This window comes from Microcebus murinus, chromosome 12 (genome assembly GCF_040939455.1).
Source record: "Microcebus murinus isolate Inina chromosome 12, M.murinus_Inina_mat1.0, whole genome shotgun sequence".
NCBI lineage: Eukaryota > Metazoa > Chordata > Mammalia > Primates > Cheirogaleidae > Microcebus > Microcebus murinus.
Window position 1 is genome coordinate 61,849,449 of NC_134115.1, and position 15,339 is coordinate 61,864,787.

General features: G+C 56.0%; 1 protein-coding gene across 4 annotated transcripts in view; it reads right to left on the bottom strand.

Moving 5' to 3' along the window:
• Window positions 1-842: 842 nt before the first annotated feature.
• TBC1D2 (TBC1 domain family member 2) overlaps window positions 843-15,339 on the bottom strand; it is a 47,394-nt gene continuing 32,897 nt past the window's right edge. For all 4 annotated transcript variants that reach the window (XM_012769022.2, XM_076008866.1, XM_012769027.3 and 1 more), the window contains 7 exons: window positions 12,868-12,978; window positions 11,275-11,459; window positions 9,781-10,257; window positions 5,432-5,552; window positions 2,891-3,076; window positions 2,058-2,179; window positions 843-1,422 (listed from right to left, as the gene is read on the bottom strand). In XM_012769022.2, coding sequence (XP_012624476.2) covers window positions 1,215-1,422; window positions 2,058-2,179; window positions 2,891-3,076; window positions 5,432-5,552; window positions 9,781-10,257; window positions 11,275-11,459; window positions 12,868-12,978 — 1,410 coding nt within the window. In that variant the 3' untranslated portion in view covers window positions 843-1,214. The remainder of the gene's footprint in view (window positions 1,423-2,057; window positions 2,180-2,890; window positions 3,077-5,431; window positions 5,553-9,780; window positions 10,258-11,274; window positions 11,460-12,867; window positions 12,979-15,339) is intronic.

Consider the following 15,339-nt stretch of genomic DNA (forward strand, 5'->3'; position numbering starts at 1 on the left):
GGAAAGGGACTCTGAGGACCCCTCCCCAGGGCTGCGGCATAGTGTGGGAGAGCTGGTTGCCTGGTGCACCCCAAACTCATAGCTGTGAGTGACATGAGGTACTAGGGACCAGCCAGGGCTGCCAAAGGGCCTGTCCCTGGTCCTCAGTGAGGGGCAAAGCTTCCTCTCCAGCTCTTGACAGAAGCCTCAGATCAGAGCTAGGAGGTTCAAAGGCAGCTTCACCTAACCGGGATGGTTTTCCAGAGAGGAGGTTTCCACGTGAGAACCCCAAAGCTGTGCCAGCACAGTCACATGTTTGGCTGAGAAATGAGTTGCCCAAATCACTGTGCAGCCTTGACCCCTGCCTTAGTCTGCAGAGCCTGGCTCTGGGCAGGGGGCCACAGAGCCCTGAGTGCCTGCCCCGGTGAGTATGACGAGCCAAGTAGGGCCCCCACTCACCACCATCTCCCCACCCTCCCAACCACCCATTGTTCAGAGGAAAGGTGGGCAGTGGGGGGTCAGAAGTGGGAGCCCTGACCCAGGCTGTCCGCCCAAGCCCACACCAGGTTCCTCGTGGTGGGCAGGGGGTTTTCCCTGGGGATCCCCCAACATGGGCTGTGAGCAGAAAGGAGGGCACAGAGTACGCAGAGGGTGGGCCTGGAATGCAGGCCCAGTCGGCACTGCAGCGGGCTGCTACCCAGAGAGATGGAAACCCTACACACTCAGGACCCAGCTCCTCAGGGAGCTAGGAAGAGGCTGGCCTTGCAGAGACACCCAGAGAAACAGCAGCCAGAGACATCTTGAGCTGGGAGGCCTTGGTGGTGGCACACCCTGGCACCGTGGGCCCATCCAGGAAAAACTGGTAATTGAGAACCATTTAAATCCCAAAGGTTGTGAACTATTTCCAACATTTACATTGTTTATATTGGTATAACCCAAACGATGTTCAAGGTTACCCTATAAAGCCAGCACTCTTCTTCCTTGTTTACATGCTAAAGTGCTCTGTGTAGAGGCCAGGAAGGGCTGGCATCCCTGGTAAGTGCCCACAAAAGGTAACCCAACCAATGGCTTCCCAGCAGACAATGTCCCAGTGGGGAGACTGAGGCCTAGAGAGAAGGGACTTGTCCAGGGTCGCATGGAGATAGGCTACCCAGGCTGGACCACTGGTCCATGCTGACTCCCAGGGGCCTGCCAGCCAAGGGTAAGGAAGGCTTTGGGGAGGGCACGTGGCCCCGTCAGGCCTCCCCCTCCGCCTCGTCCTCACTGGCGCAGCCGTCGGGCGCTGCTCTGCCCCGGGATGCCCGCCTCTCCAGGTACTCGGCCTTGAGCCGCTCCAGCTCCCGCAGCTCGGACTCCAGCCGCTCCCGGTGCGCCGTCCGCAGCTGCCGCAGCTGTTTCATGGAAAAGGGGTTCATGTCGTTGAAGGCGATGTTCATCAGCTTCCTGCGGGGAGGGCGCCATCAGTCCAGAGCACGGGGCCACGGTGACATCCCCCCACGGGGCTGAGCCCCTGGCCCCTGCCCTCGGGGAGGAAACAGTGAAGACGAAGATGGTTTCCACCAGGGGCGATCGTGCTGAGGCAGGAGGAAGCTCAGGGCTACCAGAGCTCAGAAGGAGGGCACCTAACCCAGTAGGGAAAGGTTGGTCAGGGAAGGCTTCCTGGAGGAGGTGACATGTCAGCTGAGTTTTAAAGAGTGAATAAAAGTTGACCAGGCAAAGAAGATGGTGGTGGTAGAGATGGCAAAGAGGCATTCTAAGTAGAAAAAACAACAAGGACAAAAGCCCACAGGTGGGGTTGTTCTAGGAACCCAAATAATTCTGCCTTCCAGGATCACAGGCCATGAGTGTTCAGGGTAAGGGAAGGTGGGCAAGAAACGAAACTGCATGGAGGCTTCAAATGCCATGGGGAGGCAGCAGACGCATCACCAAGACAGTAGGACTTCCCTAAAGATTTCTAGGCTGTAATAGGATGATCAGTATCACTAAGGAATCTCCTCCTGGCAAACACCGGCCTCCCCTCTGCTGTGCGCTGGGGTGCGCGGGCGCGGGCGTGCCGGAGGGCACGGGAGGGCTCTCACCGGCTGTTGCAGATGGTCTTGGTGAAGAGGCGCAGGTACTGGTAGATCTCCAGGCCGTCCTGCAGCCTCAGGATCTCCTCCTCGTTGTACTTGAAAATGGCCAAGGCATAGCGGAACACCACCTGGGGGCACAGTGGAGGCTCAGGTGGGGCGTGGGGGACCAGGCAGGTAGTCCCCAGAGGGAGGAAAGGCCACAGCCCCAGGCGGCGTGGGAGTCCCTGCACTGGCTGCAGAGGTGAGGCCTGCAGGCACAGTGTAGGGGGGGGCACAGCTTGAAATGTGGGATTTGCATTGAGTCCCAGCTCTAGCCTGTCCTGTTGGACCTGATGGGGTTAACTCCATGCCTTTACTTTATGGGGCTCTGGCAGGGATCAAATCAAAGGACTAATTTGAAGGTGCTCTCTGAACTGTGAGGTGGAAACTGGGGTGGTGGGGAGACCTGCCCAGGGCCTGTCAGGGCAGGGCTGGGACCAGACCCAAGCTCCAGCCCCCAACTCCAGGCTGAGTGCAACCAGGAGGAAGGGAAGGAAGGGCCCAGGTAACTCGGGGGGGGGGGACACAACAGATGGACTAGAGATGTACCCCCGATCACGCTCACGCCTCCTCTCCAGGGAAAGGCAATCCCACTTGAGGGCACATCTTCAGAGGCAGAGCCACCAGTGCCTCTCCTATGTGCAAAGCACGCCACAGGCTACAAAGCCATGCTCTCAGGAGACCTCAGCAACCCTGACAGGTGAGCACTGTCCTCCCAGTCTCCAGGGGCAGAATCCAGGCCCAGAGGGGTGAAGGGACTTGCTCAGGGCCCCCCTGCCAACACCCTAGCAGCACCCTACCTTGGTCCCCTCGTACAGGAAGGCATCCCAGACCCGGAAGAGGATGTCGCTGATGAGACTGTCTGCAAAGACCACCAGGAACCAGTTGAAGGTGATGAGGGAGAGGTCCACACGGTGCTGACCCAGGTGGGCCATCAGCCGGGGCAGCTTCTCTGAGCAGAGGTCCTGGAGCACCCGCTGGTCCACCTGGAAGCCGGTGAGAGGGCCTGTCACTTTCAGCCTCCCTGCCCACCCTTCCTACATAGTCAGTCCACACACAACCCTGGCGCTGCTCTGAGTAGGTCCTGCCCTGCCCAGAAGGCCGCAGTGCCAGGGAGGCAGGCGCAGCAGCACACCACCCGCTGCTCCTGACACAGCGAGAGCCATCGGGCTGCAGCACCAGGCTCTGCGGGAGGTTAATGTGGGCTAGCGAGTTCTCAGGCCCCTTGCCCACCTGCACCTTGAGCCAAGCAGGAGCCTGGGGGCCAGGCTGATCCATGTGGCAGTTCAGAGAAACTGGCCATGCACAAAGGCCCTGGGGAAACAGAGCCTAGTCTCAGCTTGCATCAGCTGACGGCCACGGCCGCTTCTCTACACTCCTTTTGGGCTGGACACAGAAGGTGCTGGGTGGATGTTTGGGGTGAGGTCCTGGGGCAGGTGTATGCAGGGTATAATGTCCTGCCACTCGTGGCATCAAAGAATCTTCTCAAAGCAGGGCGCTGCTGGCGATGGCTGCCAGTGACCTCTCCCTGTGGCCACTGTCACACCTCCATCCTTGTTTCACGGGACCCAGCTGACTGCTCCCAGCACTGGCTCCTTCTCCGGCTCTAGGACATAGTTCTTTTGTGGTCCCCCTCCTACCTCTGGGATGAGCCTATTTTAGTTTCTTCTTGCTCTTCCTTCCTAGAACTGCTGGGTGCTCTGCCCTGTCCCCCAACTTGAGTCCTCTTGCAGGCGTGAGCATCAGCTGTGGCAAACACCACCAGCTCCCCTCTCCTCACCCAGAACCCCGGTCAGCTGTGCAGGCCAAGTGTGCAGCTCCAAACCTGCGGTAACTACTGAGTCTGAGGAGCCAGTGAACCTGCTGAAGGATTTATGAACTGAAATTGTATCTGAAATGTACTTCAAGATAATCAAAGCAGGAGTGGGTGGGAATACAGATGAAACAACACTGAAACCAGGCGATGCACACATGGAGGTTCATGATGCCATTTTCACTACTTTTTTTAAATGTGGGATATTTTCCATAATAAAAAATGAAAGAAAAAAACCCCCAAACCCTACCACATTGCTTATGCAACACACCTGAATGTCATAGGTGTTAGGATGTGAACATAAAACATGACACATTTCCCAGCCTGCCCTGCAACCAGGGCAGCCACGAGATACATTCTGGCCAGTCAGAGGTAGGTGGAAATTGCTGGGCGGGGGAGCCAGCTCCTGCTGTCCACCCCTCTGCTTCTTCCAGCCCAGGCCTCGGCCACAGTGCTGGAGGGTACGTGGCCATCTTGTGACCATAGGGCAGCGGGCATGAGGATGACGGCCACATGCCAGAGGCGGCAGGGCAGGGAGCTGCAAGGAGCCTGAGGCCTGATGCCACTGAGGGGTGGGTCCTGCCTTGTCTTTATCTGAGAAAAATAATCCCCTGCTGAAGCCACTGTTAGCTTGGGCTCCCCTTCCGTGAGGCCAGACGAATCCTCACCTGATTCGACACCTCTCTGCTGATGACTCCCAAGTTTGATGGCTCCTCCAGCTCCACACCTGAACACCCACGGTCCCCGGACCTCCCCACCCAGGCGGGCGTCCCAGACGGAGGAGTCAGCCGCAGGAGAAAGGCTGGGTGGGTAGAGGGATGGCAGCTGATGGGTCTGGAGGTGGGCAGCGACAGGGCTCTCTGCCGAGCGGAGGGTGCTGATGCGTGAGAACGCGGCAGGGGCGGCGGGAGAGGCTGGCGAGTGGGATGGGGGGTTTGAAATGTTTGCGTATTTACAGCTCTTAAGCCCATGGAGAAACTTTATTCCCACTCAAAAGCGGGCCAGCTTGGGGTTCAGAGAGGTGATGTCACTTGCCACGGCCACACAGCTGGTCAGTGAAGGGGAGGGGTGTGGACCCAGCTCTGCCGGGCTCCAGGGCCGGCCTGTGCCCAGGGCAGCCGAGGCGGTGATGACATGACGGAGGCGGCCATGCTTCTCAGCAGACAACGGCGGGCGTGTGTACAGTCAGCACCGTCACCTCCCAGCCTCCCAGCCCCATCGCCCATCTACCTGACCTCTGTGCTGAAATTCCTGACTGGCAAATAGCGAGGGACACTGGATTTCCTTCTCCTCCCCTCCCCACGAAACCCACCGTTTCTAACGACACGATGTCGCCACTGGAACAGCAACAACATAGCCCAACAATTCTAAAGGCCGCCAGCTCACTGCAACTTCCCACGAGTCCCAGAGGGTCATCGGCCCACAGCACAGAGGGAGAAGTGGGAGCCTGGAAGATTCCCTGGCTTGCAGGAACAACTCAGGGGCACTACCCTGCGTGGCCGCCGAGTCCCCTCCCTGTCCCGCTCACCTGGGACGCCATCAGTGTCTTGCTGTAGTAATCAGGGGGCATTATGGTCTCCACGATGGCCACCAGGCACCAGAAGGCACTCTCCTCCTCGTCTAGGACCAGCAGAGCGATGGCCGCCAGCCTGGAGGGGGAGGGAAGGAGCCCTGGCGTGACCCACACACGTCGGAGCCCTGCCAGGCAGCCCAGGACAGAGGTGGCTCACTGGGCCCCAGGGTAAGTCCCTGTACGCGAGCACCAGTCCAGCCCCACTCCCCACCCCCTTGCCAGGCTGGTGTTCCCGGCACCTGGAGTGAGATGAACACTCTTTTGGGGAAGATGACCCTGGCGATTTCCAGAGCAGTGGGAACCATTTCAGAGCAGGGGCCCTGGAGTCAGCTTGCCTGGGTGTGAATCTTGGTCTTGCTGCTTCCTGGGTGACCTTGGCCAAGTTACTTAACCTCTCTGAGCCTCAGTCTCCTCATAATAATCACAGGACTGTTGTGAGGATGAACAGAGTTCATTTAGTACCCAGCACAGTGCTGGAAACGCAGTGAGCTCTTATAAATGTTAGCTAGCTTCACCTTAATAATCACAGGCTTTGAGACCTTGGCAAGCACACTGACCTCTCTTGAGTCTGCAAAGTAAGACTACCAATATCTGCCCCCAGGCCGGGAGTGAGCAGTGCCTTGCTTGCTGCTCTGTACCAGCTCAGTGCACATAGTTCTTTTTCTCCTCCACTTCCCCGCCCCTCAAAGTTCTCATGAGGCTCTAATGAGATCACGGGTGAGAAAAAGAACCCCCCAGGGCTGAGCAGGGAAGTCTTCCTGGGAGAAGTACTGTTTTCTCTCCTTCTCCCATCTTCCCCGGCAGCTCTCAGCCACGGCCAATCCAAGAACACATTTCCCAAGATGCTAAGTGACCATGAGGTCCCATATTCTTTGACATGTGGGGGATGCTGCACATTCCAGCCCCCTCTTAGAGGCTCACGATGCCTGTAAAGCCTCTGAGAAACCCTGCAGTGACAAAGCCCTGTGCGACTGACTCTGACTAACCCAGGGCTGCCCGGCGGGTCCGTGGAGGTCCCTTTGTACGCTGCACCCACGGAGGCCTCGTGGACCAAGTACTCCTGAGAGCAGCCAGGGAGATGTCGCTCTACAGCATTTGAAGCCTCAGACTCTCTGCAAGTAAAGAGCATTTAAAGAGCACATTTCACTGTCCAGATATTTATGCTTCTCTGGGCTCTCGCTTGATTGGATTCATGATCTCCACCCTTCTGAGGTTCACGACTCTTAGAAACAGGGTCAAATCTCAAAAGACAAGAAAAGAAATCCCTTCTCTTTCTCCAGTAGATTGGGAAGGAATTTCTCCCCACTCTGGCTCAAATATTTGTACAAACCTTCTTGAGTCTGAGCTGAGTGAGTGAAGAAAAGAATAATCACAGAAGACCTTAGAAATAGGAGGCCCTGCCCTGTCAGAGCTGCAGGGGAGGGAACCTCCAGAGGTCACTGAGCTCAAGGATAGCAAATGTGAGGTATACCGGCCACTACTCTCTTTGTTTGTGTCCAGAGCAGACATAACCAATTGATCATGGCAACATTCCCTTTGTCTCTGCCCAGGGAAGACATAACCAATTGATTATGGCACTCTTTCCCCTGGTCTGGAGGCAGCCTCAGAAATTCACTCAGGACAAGGCTCTAGGTAGCTGCCTCCTACTGGTCATTTCTGGTCTGGACAAAGTCCTTATTGCACTGATGGGAAAACCAAGGCCCAGAAAGCAGAAGTGACTTGCTCAAGATCACAGTCTGTTGGTGGCAGGGTGGAAAGAGAACCCAGCACTCCCAAAGTCCAGCCTGCTGCTCTCCACCCTCCCCACCCTGTTTCCCCAGAGCCTCAGGAAGTCCTCAGTCTAGAGTTGGCTGCCAGCATTGATTTAGACTTCTGCACACACTAAAAGGTCCACTATCCGAGGCTGGTTGCTAGGGCCTACTGACTAACTGCTCAGGGCTACAGCAGGACTGCAAGTAGGCCAGCAAAGTGTGTCAATGAGGATGAGAAAAAACTACTTTTAAAGAATTCTACTTATTTTCACAGGGAAATAGCTTTAAATTTTTTGTTCTAAATTAGCATTAGATCATCACTATGCTAACTGTCGCTGTGAACAGGCTGGATTTGTTGCCTTGGAAGCAGGGTTTGTCATCTTGAGACACCACACATGCAGTTCTAACGGCCACCACTAGATGGCAACTAAGACAAGTGCAGGGCCTGCAGTCTTGGGTTTAGGGCCAATACGCTGCACATCTGAATGGGCTTGCTATTACAATAATGTTCTATTTTAAGCAATCGCATATTTACATAAATACCAATTATCTGTGCTTGCATATCAAATTTAAGTAAAAATAGCATTCAGAGAAAGAGATTTAAAAAACACCCTCCTGGTATTTTCCGAGTCTCTTGGTCTCAGGTGTCCTTATATCCCCTTCTGCGGCCTGTATGCTACCTCTTTCCACACAGGGAGAAGTTTCTCTCTTTCTATGAGGCTACTGCAAGGCCCTCTCCTGTTATAGGGGGCCTTGAACTCCAGAGCAGGTCTCACAAAGGTTACACCTACTCAGGAAAAGGGGTTTCTGGGAGGCCCTGGCACACCGTCTGCCACCACTGCCATTCTCAGTGAGCGTGGGCTGCAGGAAGGACTGGGTTTGGGGACCAGAGGCCGGGGTTAGTAGTTGCCTTGGCCACCATGTGTGGTGAGGCTCTGAGCACGTTCCTCAGCCTCTTGGGCCCTCTAGTCTCATGTGGACAATGGGGCCACCAATGCCCACCTCACAGGTTTTCATGAGGATCGAATGGTATCAGGTATGCTAAGTATCTGGCATCCAAGAGGCCCTCATCAAGCATCGCTTCCCACCTGACCTTTGCATGAGATATAAAAATTTTTGTTCATACTAATCGCATAGCTTCCAGCTCTCTTATAACTACTTTTAAAGAGGCTTTGCAAATTTTGCTCCTTCTGGATTTTAACATGTTTGAACAGATAAGAAGTGCACAGGCTTTTGCTTGGCTGCTGAATGAATGAAATTTCTACAGATATCACCTGTAGCAGACATTTAGAGTAGCATGACATCCGAACACAATTTCTAAGGAGGCTTACACTGAGAGGCATTATGGTTGGAGTTTAACTCTTAAGTCCCAGTAATTGCATATATGCATGCTCAATTTCACCTAATTTTAGGCTGGAAAAAATATCTACCCTTGAGAACCATTCAAATTTGAGTGAGAACAATTTGAATGTTTATTCTGTGTTAAATAAATGTCACACACCATCTAGTCTGAAAAAAGAGCAGAATGGCTTATGTAAATTTTGCCTGAGTATGGGTGTGTTTAAATTAACTTGAGTCAAAACTTGCTTTGGGAAGTATCTGAGATGAAGCAACCTCTACTGAGATACCTGGGGGCATTTGGGACAGTCCCCCGCAGTCTTGGAGGGGGCAGTCCTATGAACCAGGTGACATCATCTCCTACCCCCAATCCCTTCTTCCGTCCCCTGCTGAATGGACCAGAAATGGAAATTATTCCAGGCTGGGCCATTCAGATTCCTTCTTTGGGGAATTCAGGACTAGGGCACGAGGGCTGAGTGTGTGAGAGATGGCGTGAGAAGATTTGCTGAAAGGCTCAAGGCTCAGGGGCTGAGATCTCCATTCCAGCAACCTTGATTTGCCCTGAACATCCCCAAAATGACTGGGCAGAGGCTGGTTTGCTGAGAGGGAAGGAAGCAGGAGGGTCGAGTGAGGGAGAGGCCAGAGACCATGTAGCCGCAGAGAGGGCTGCAGACAAGTGCCTTGGTGCTGTGCGTCCTCACTGCACGGCATTCCCAGGGACTGTGTATGCAGGCTGCCCTAGGGCTGCGCAGTGCTGCGCCCCTGCTGGACAGAGCAGCTGCCTGCCTTCCAGTGACCAGCTGGTCCTCAGCTCTATTTCCTTTTCCTGGCTCCTGTGAGCTCCCCTGTAACATTTACAAATTCCCTTTTCCTTGGGCTCCTCTGAGGTTTCATTTAAAGCAAATGATGCCAGCGAATGAGCCCGACAGTCCTGCAATATGTGAGCCGGGCCGTGCACTATAAACTCCAGCGGACCATTCACGATGCTCTCCACGTGAGAGCATCTCCCTGAGCACAGATCAAAAGAGAGAGCGTGGGACAGGGGGCCTGGCCCATCTCTGTCCTGAACATGTCCTCTCACCTGCCTGTCCCCATTTGTCCAGTGGGGACCAAGTGTCCTGGGCTCATATCTCGGGGTTCTTGGGAGGCTCCAAAGAGACAGAGCGGTGCCCTGAAAGGTAAGGGCCTCGCCCTCACTAGGCTGTAGCTGCTCACCTGTTCAGGCCCTGGCAGTAGCCGATGGTGGGGTTCTGCCAGGAGAAGGCCAGCAGCACCCGGCGGAGCTTGTCGGGGAAGCTGGAGGTGGGACAGGTGAAGTGCTTGTTGTTGGGGAAGGTACGGTTCAGGTCCAGCTCGATCTGGCGGGCAGCAGGGTGCTTGCTGGCCTGGCTCCGGCCCAGCAGCTCCTGGTAGCAGCCGGGAGTGTGTAGGTGCTGGGTGCGGCGATGCACCAGCCACCTCCAGACGCGCGGCCGGTGTTCGTGGGGCACTCCTGCCCGCAGCAGCTGCTTCAGCTCGGCCGAGGGCGCGAGCTCAGCTAGGGCAGCCCAGCGTTCCCGCAGCGGCCGCTCCACAGCCTCGAGGGACAGCAGGTGGTGGGAACGCACCTCCAGCGCCTGGATCTTGGCCAGCAGCTTCAGGTCTTCTACCTCGTAGTCGGGCACCCTCAGGAAGCCATACTCATCATACTCACTGCCAAGGAAAAGCCCACGTTAGCAAAGCCTTGTAGAGCTCTGCCCCAGAGAAGGGGCAGTGGGAGGGAGAAGGACCCTGGGCCAGGTTCCTGCCTGGCTTCCGGGAAGGTCATCATGCAGCTCAGGACGCGTGACTTCAGTTCTCCCAACCTCAGTTTGCTCGTCTGTATAATGGGTATAGGAACTCCTGCTCTGCCTCATGAAGACCCAGTGAGATCCTCTGTTGTAAGCTGCTGGAGGCCCAGATAGTGCCTGGTACATAGTAAGTGCTTAAGAGGAATTTACTCACTCATTCTGCGCAAATATAAAGGACCCTCTTAGTATTCCACACAGCCTTAGGCCCAAGGAGCCCCACGCTGCTAACACAGAACTCCACTTACCATAGCCACTAAGCCCAAGGATGGATGGGGAACAGGCAGCACCAAAGACAAGCAGAGGTGGGACAGCTGGGGACCCATTCCAGATGGCCTTTCATTCAGTCAACGTTTATTCATTCACCCCTACTCTGTGCCCTGCATGTGCTATCTCATTTAATCCCAGTGATCCTGCAAAGCAGGGCCCTTGGCCCACATCTTATGGAGGCTGAGTATGAGGCTCAGAAAGGCAAGGAGACTTGTCCAAGGTCACACAGCAAGAGAGCAAGGTCTGACTTCAAAGCCTGGGCTCCTGCCACTGGCCACCCAGCCTCCAGGGGCCTTCGAGCACAGCCACACTCGTTCCCGTTACGTTTAACTACTGTGTCCGCTGTGCTCAGCAAGCGCTTGGCGCAGAGGCGGCACCCGGCTAGCCTCCCCTCCTCCCTCTCTGACAGACACTGCTGGGAGGCGGCCGGGACGAGTGGAGAGAGCGGGCCCTGCAGGCAGCCCCACATCTGCGCTGGCGTGCTCCCTGGCCACGGCAAGGGGCGGCTCTGAGCCTGCCCCGCGTCCGCTGCAAGCGTGTGCGTGGATATGGAAGTCAGAGGGCGACGCTGTGCGGTGCGCACGGTGGGCAGGGACCGGCAGCGCGGGCTCACCTGATGGAGCTCACTTCCACGCCCTCGGCGGCCTCGCTGGCCTCCCACTGCAGTGCCTCCTGGGTGAGCTGCCTCAGCAGCTCCGCGCACTCGCCGGCCTCGTCCCCCACGGCCTCCTGCAGCCTCCGCAGCCCCGCCAGGTACTTGCTCTCCACCTGGCAGTTCCTGGCTTGCAGGTAGGCGCACTGCAAGAGCGAGAGGCGCGGCTGGTCAGGCCTGGCCGGGCCAGGGCTGCCCCACAGCTTTAGGGCAGCACTGCCCCCGTGTGCCCCACTCCCAAATCGCACAGCTTTGTACAGGGTAGGGACATGGACCCTGAATCCGGAGGTTTCAAGCAAAGTGGGCAGGAGGGGACCAGGCCCAGGGCTGGAGCTGGTTCAGAAGAAAGAAGGGAAGGGTGCCCAGGGACAGTACAGGCTCTTGCATGGCCTACAGTACCATTCTGGTTCAGCCATGGCTAGCTGTGTGGCCTGTGGCAAGTTACTCAACCACTCTGTGACTTGGTACATCCATCTGTAAAATGGGGCTAACAGGGAGTCTGCCCCAGGATTCTGGTAAAGGTCAGAAAAGCTGATACATAAAAGCTCTTCCCAGGGCAGCTGGCACAGAGCAAACTCTCTGTGGGTAGCATGACCGAGCTCTTGCCCAGGGGACAGACACTACCCTTGTGCCCTCTGCTGCCACTGTGTGGGCTCTTTCTGTTCCTCTAACACATCACGTCCCTCCCATTTCACGGCCTTCATGCGCCCACCCTCTTCCCTTGCCTGGGACGGTCCCCACTGCACGTCCCCTTCCCTAGAACTTCTGTGCTTCTATTTATACAAGCCGGATGCTGCTAGGCAGGTCAGGCCACCTCCCTGTTTTCCATCTCTGTGAGATGGGGACAGTAAAAATTTGCTCAATGACCCCTGGGCCACCCTGGCCCTTGTCTCATCCCAGGGTGGTGGGGGTCGGGGGACCTCGGGGGCAAGGCTGCAATTCTGCTGTACCCTGCCCAGGTCACCAACTCCAAGCCATCCTCTGTCCTGCCTGGTTCCAACCATCCTTCAACAAGTCCCCAGTTTCCTCGGAGTTCGCTCCAAACTTCTCGGCTCCAGCCTCATGTCGCACCCTCCCCAGCCCTGCTCTCCCGGCTCAGTCCGCTGTCTCTCTTTCTGCAAGGCCTTTCTCCACGGGTTGCCTGGATAACACTAACTCGCAGGACTTAACTCAGAAGGCACCTCCTCCAGGAAGCCCTCCCTGACTTTCCTTCCTCCCCAGCGGCTCCCAGGAATCCCATGAGCCCTATTCATCTTGCTCATGTTCGACTCCCTCACTGGTCTGCTCCCTCCTTGCGGGCAGGAACCGGGCTTACTGGTCTCCACGCCCACAGCTGCCGAGCGAACGCTGCCCTGTGAACACTGCCGATAAGATGGCCCAATCGGCCAGGCCACAGGGCTCCGCAGGGGAACCTGACACGGGCCCTGCTCCCGCGGGGCTCAGTCCAGAGGGAGCGCAGACAGGTGATGAGGACAGTGAGATGGGGGCGGGCAGTGTGCGACCAGGAGGGTGGCCGGGAACGCAGACGGCCCCAACAGGGCTCCCGACTCACACCTTCATCAGGAGGGCCTTCTCCTTCTCCGCCACCTTCCTCCAGATCTTGGTGACCTGGTGGATCTCAGAGTTCAGGAAGCGGTTCTGGGTCCGGTAGGCTTCCATGTCATCCTGCAGAAGAGAGCACGGCATCTTATGAGTTGTACCATGAACACCTCCCTGGTCTGAGGGGATCACACCCTCAAAGGAGTTCCAAAGACTCCTTTCTTTAGAAATTTCCAATAAAGGCAACAGAAAAGGAAGTCTGACAGAAACAGATTACCCCTGGCCCCCTCTCTATTCCTGATGCTGGCATGATATGGTGGAGAGAGTGCTAGGCCTGACTTCAAGCCCTGGCTCTGACATCCTGGCTGGGAGGACGCAGGCGGGACACTGAACCACTCTGACCCTCTGTTTCCTCATCTGTAAAAGGGAGAAGTACCAAGTCCCCTACTGGATAGCTGGGAGAGTAAATGAGATAATACTAAGTATTAGGACTAAAACAGCAAGTGCTTAAGTAGTGTTTGTTTTTAAATTTAATCCATTTTATCATATATTTACAATCATACTGTGGACATTTTTTTTACTTAGTGTCACTTTATAAATACTCTATGTTACCACATAAGTTTCCCAATGATCTTTTCTAATGTCTGAGAATAATTCTACTGGGCGAATTCGCCATAACTTACCTATAATCCTTTTCCTATTGCTTTTTAAATTTGAGCCCTGGGTATTTTTGGTTGGATTTTAATTATAAATAATGCTGTGATGAACGTCTCCGAGTTTTCCCTTTGCAAGATGTCTGGTACAGGGAGTGAGCTGCCTGCTGCTGGGGCATACAAGGAGAAGCTGGACAAGCACTGGGAAGGTGCTTGAGCCTCAGAGAAGGATCAGCTACAACAAGAGCTCTCAATCTTTACTCTGCTGGGATGGAGACTACGGAAGCCATTCAGTCACACGACACATGCTCGCAGCTATAGCGAATGATTCTGGGGTATCTGCTGGCTGAAACGTCACCCCTTTCTCTCCCACTCTGCAAAACGTACTGGGCTATAGGTGAGTGCAAGTACTGCAGCAGGCATGACCTCAGACAGGCCCTGACTATCTGGAACCGCAGAACATCACACCCTGTGCGCACAGCCCACAGGTGGTCCTGGCCCTCCCTGGGTGGGCCTTCACTCTGGCCAAGATGATCTCCAAGGTCCTCCCAGCCCAGAAGCTCCAACGCATGCCCAGGGTCTGCCGCCCTCCACGGAGCCGCTGGCCTGCTGGGAGGGCCCGTTCCCAGGGCTCCTGCGGCTGGAAGTGAACAGCCCAGGCTGACCTCATCCCGTGGCCTCTCACCGCGCACCGGGGCTGCCGTGGTGCCTAGGCCGAGAGGCTGTGCTCCAGCTGAGCATGCCTCCTGCTCTCTCCTGGCTGCACCCAGGCAGTTCCAGCTCCCTGGCCCTGTCCCCCTCTTCTCCAACCACGCCCCTGATCAAAACCCAGGCTCTCTGCCTCTCAGAAATGCTGCCCCGTGTGTGCCAGCTGCTCTTCTGGGCAAGTTTCTGCCTGTTTCCCCCAGCACTCCCATTTCCTTGTGCTTATGTGGCAGGGCCGGGGAGACTGGGGAGAATTCTCACGTTGGCGCTACAAGGACCAACCTCTTGCGGTCCAGGGCCACTCCCTGCTCCCAGGTCAGACCTATATTCTAGTGTCTGGAGATTTAGAAATTTACAAGCACAGAGGCTGGGAGGCTCCCCGCATCACCTTGGCGTGACCCTATGACACCACCACACTGAGCACGTTATCTCGTGTAATCCTCCCAGCAACCCCGAAGGAATGCCCTTTCATGGCTCTTGGGAACACCGATGTGGTCTCAGGGGCTCTGAAAGGGGAAGCAACTTGCCCACCGCCACACAGCAGCAGAAGCAGAGTGTGACTGAGCCCCGTCTGTTTGCGTCTGAAGCCCCAACCAGGACTTCCTGCCCGGCACCCTCTGAGCTCCCTTGCAGCTAAAGCACACCTGGATGCCAAACTCTAGTCCCCACCGTTCAAGGGGTGTCCTTTGAAGCCTCCTGGCTGAAGGCATGTGGGCTTGTGTGTCCTCTCCCACCTGGCAGGCAGTCAGATAACAACACATCGAAAACTCGGGCACTGCCTATAGGTCGGGGCTGGGACGCTGGGGCCGTGCTGCAAACCCTGTCTTAACCACTGGGCCTCTGGACAAGTCGCTTCACCTTTCTGTGCCTCAATCTTCATCTGGAAAATGAGGACGATAGCAGCACAACATCAAGGGGTTGCTGGGGGAGTCACTTATTAATATATGCAAAAAAGGGTTAGAAGGTGGCCGGCATGTGGCAAGTGCAGCGTGCCTGTCCTCTCCCTCACTGAGCTCTCCGACAGCTTGAGAGCACCCGTGTCCCATGCTGTCCCTCCAGGCCATTTCCCCTACTGCTGCTGCTGCTGCGGACTCTTCCCGAGCCTGGGAGAATGCAGCGAGCTCCGAGG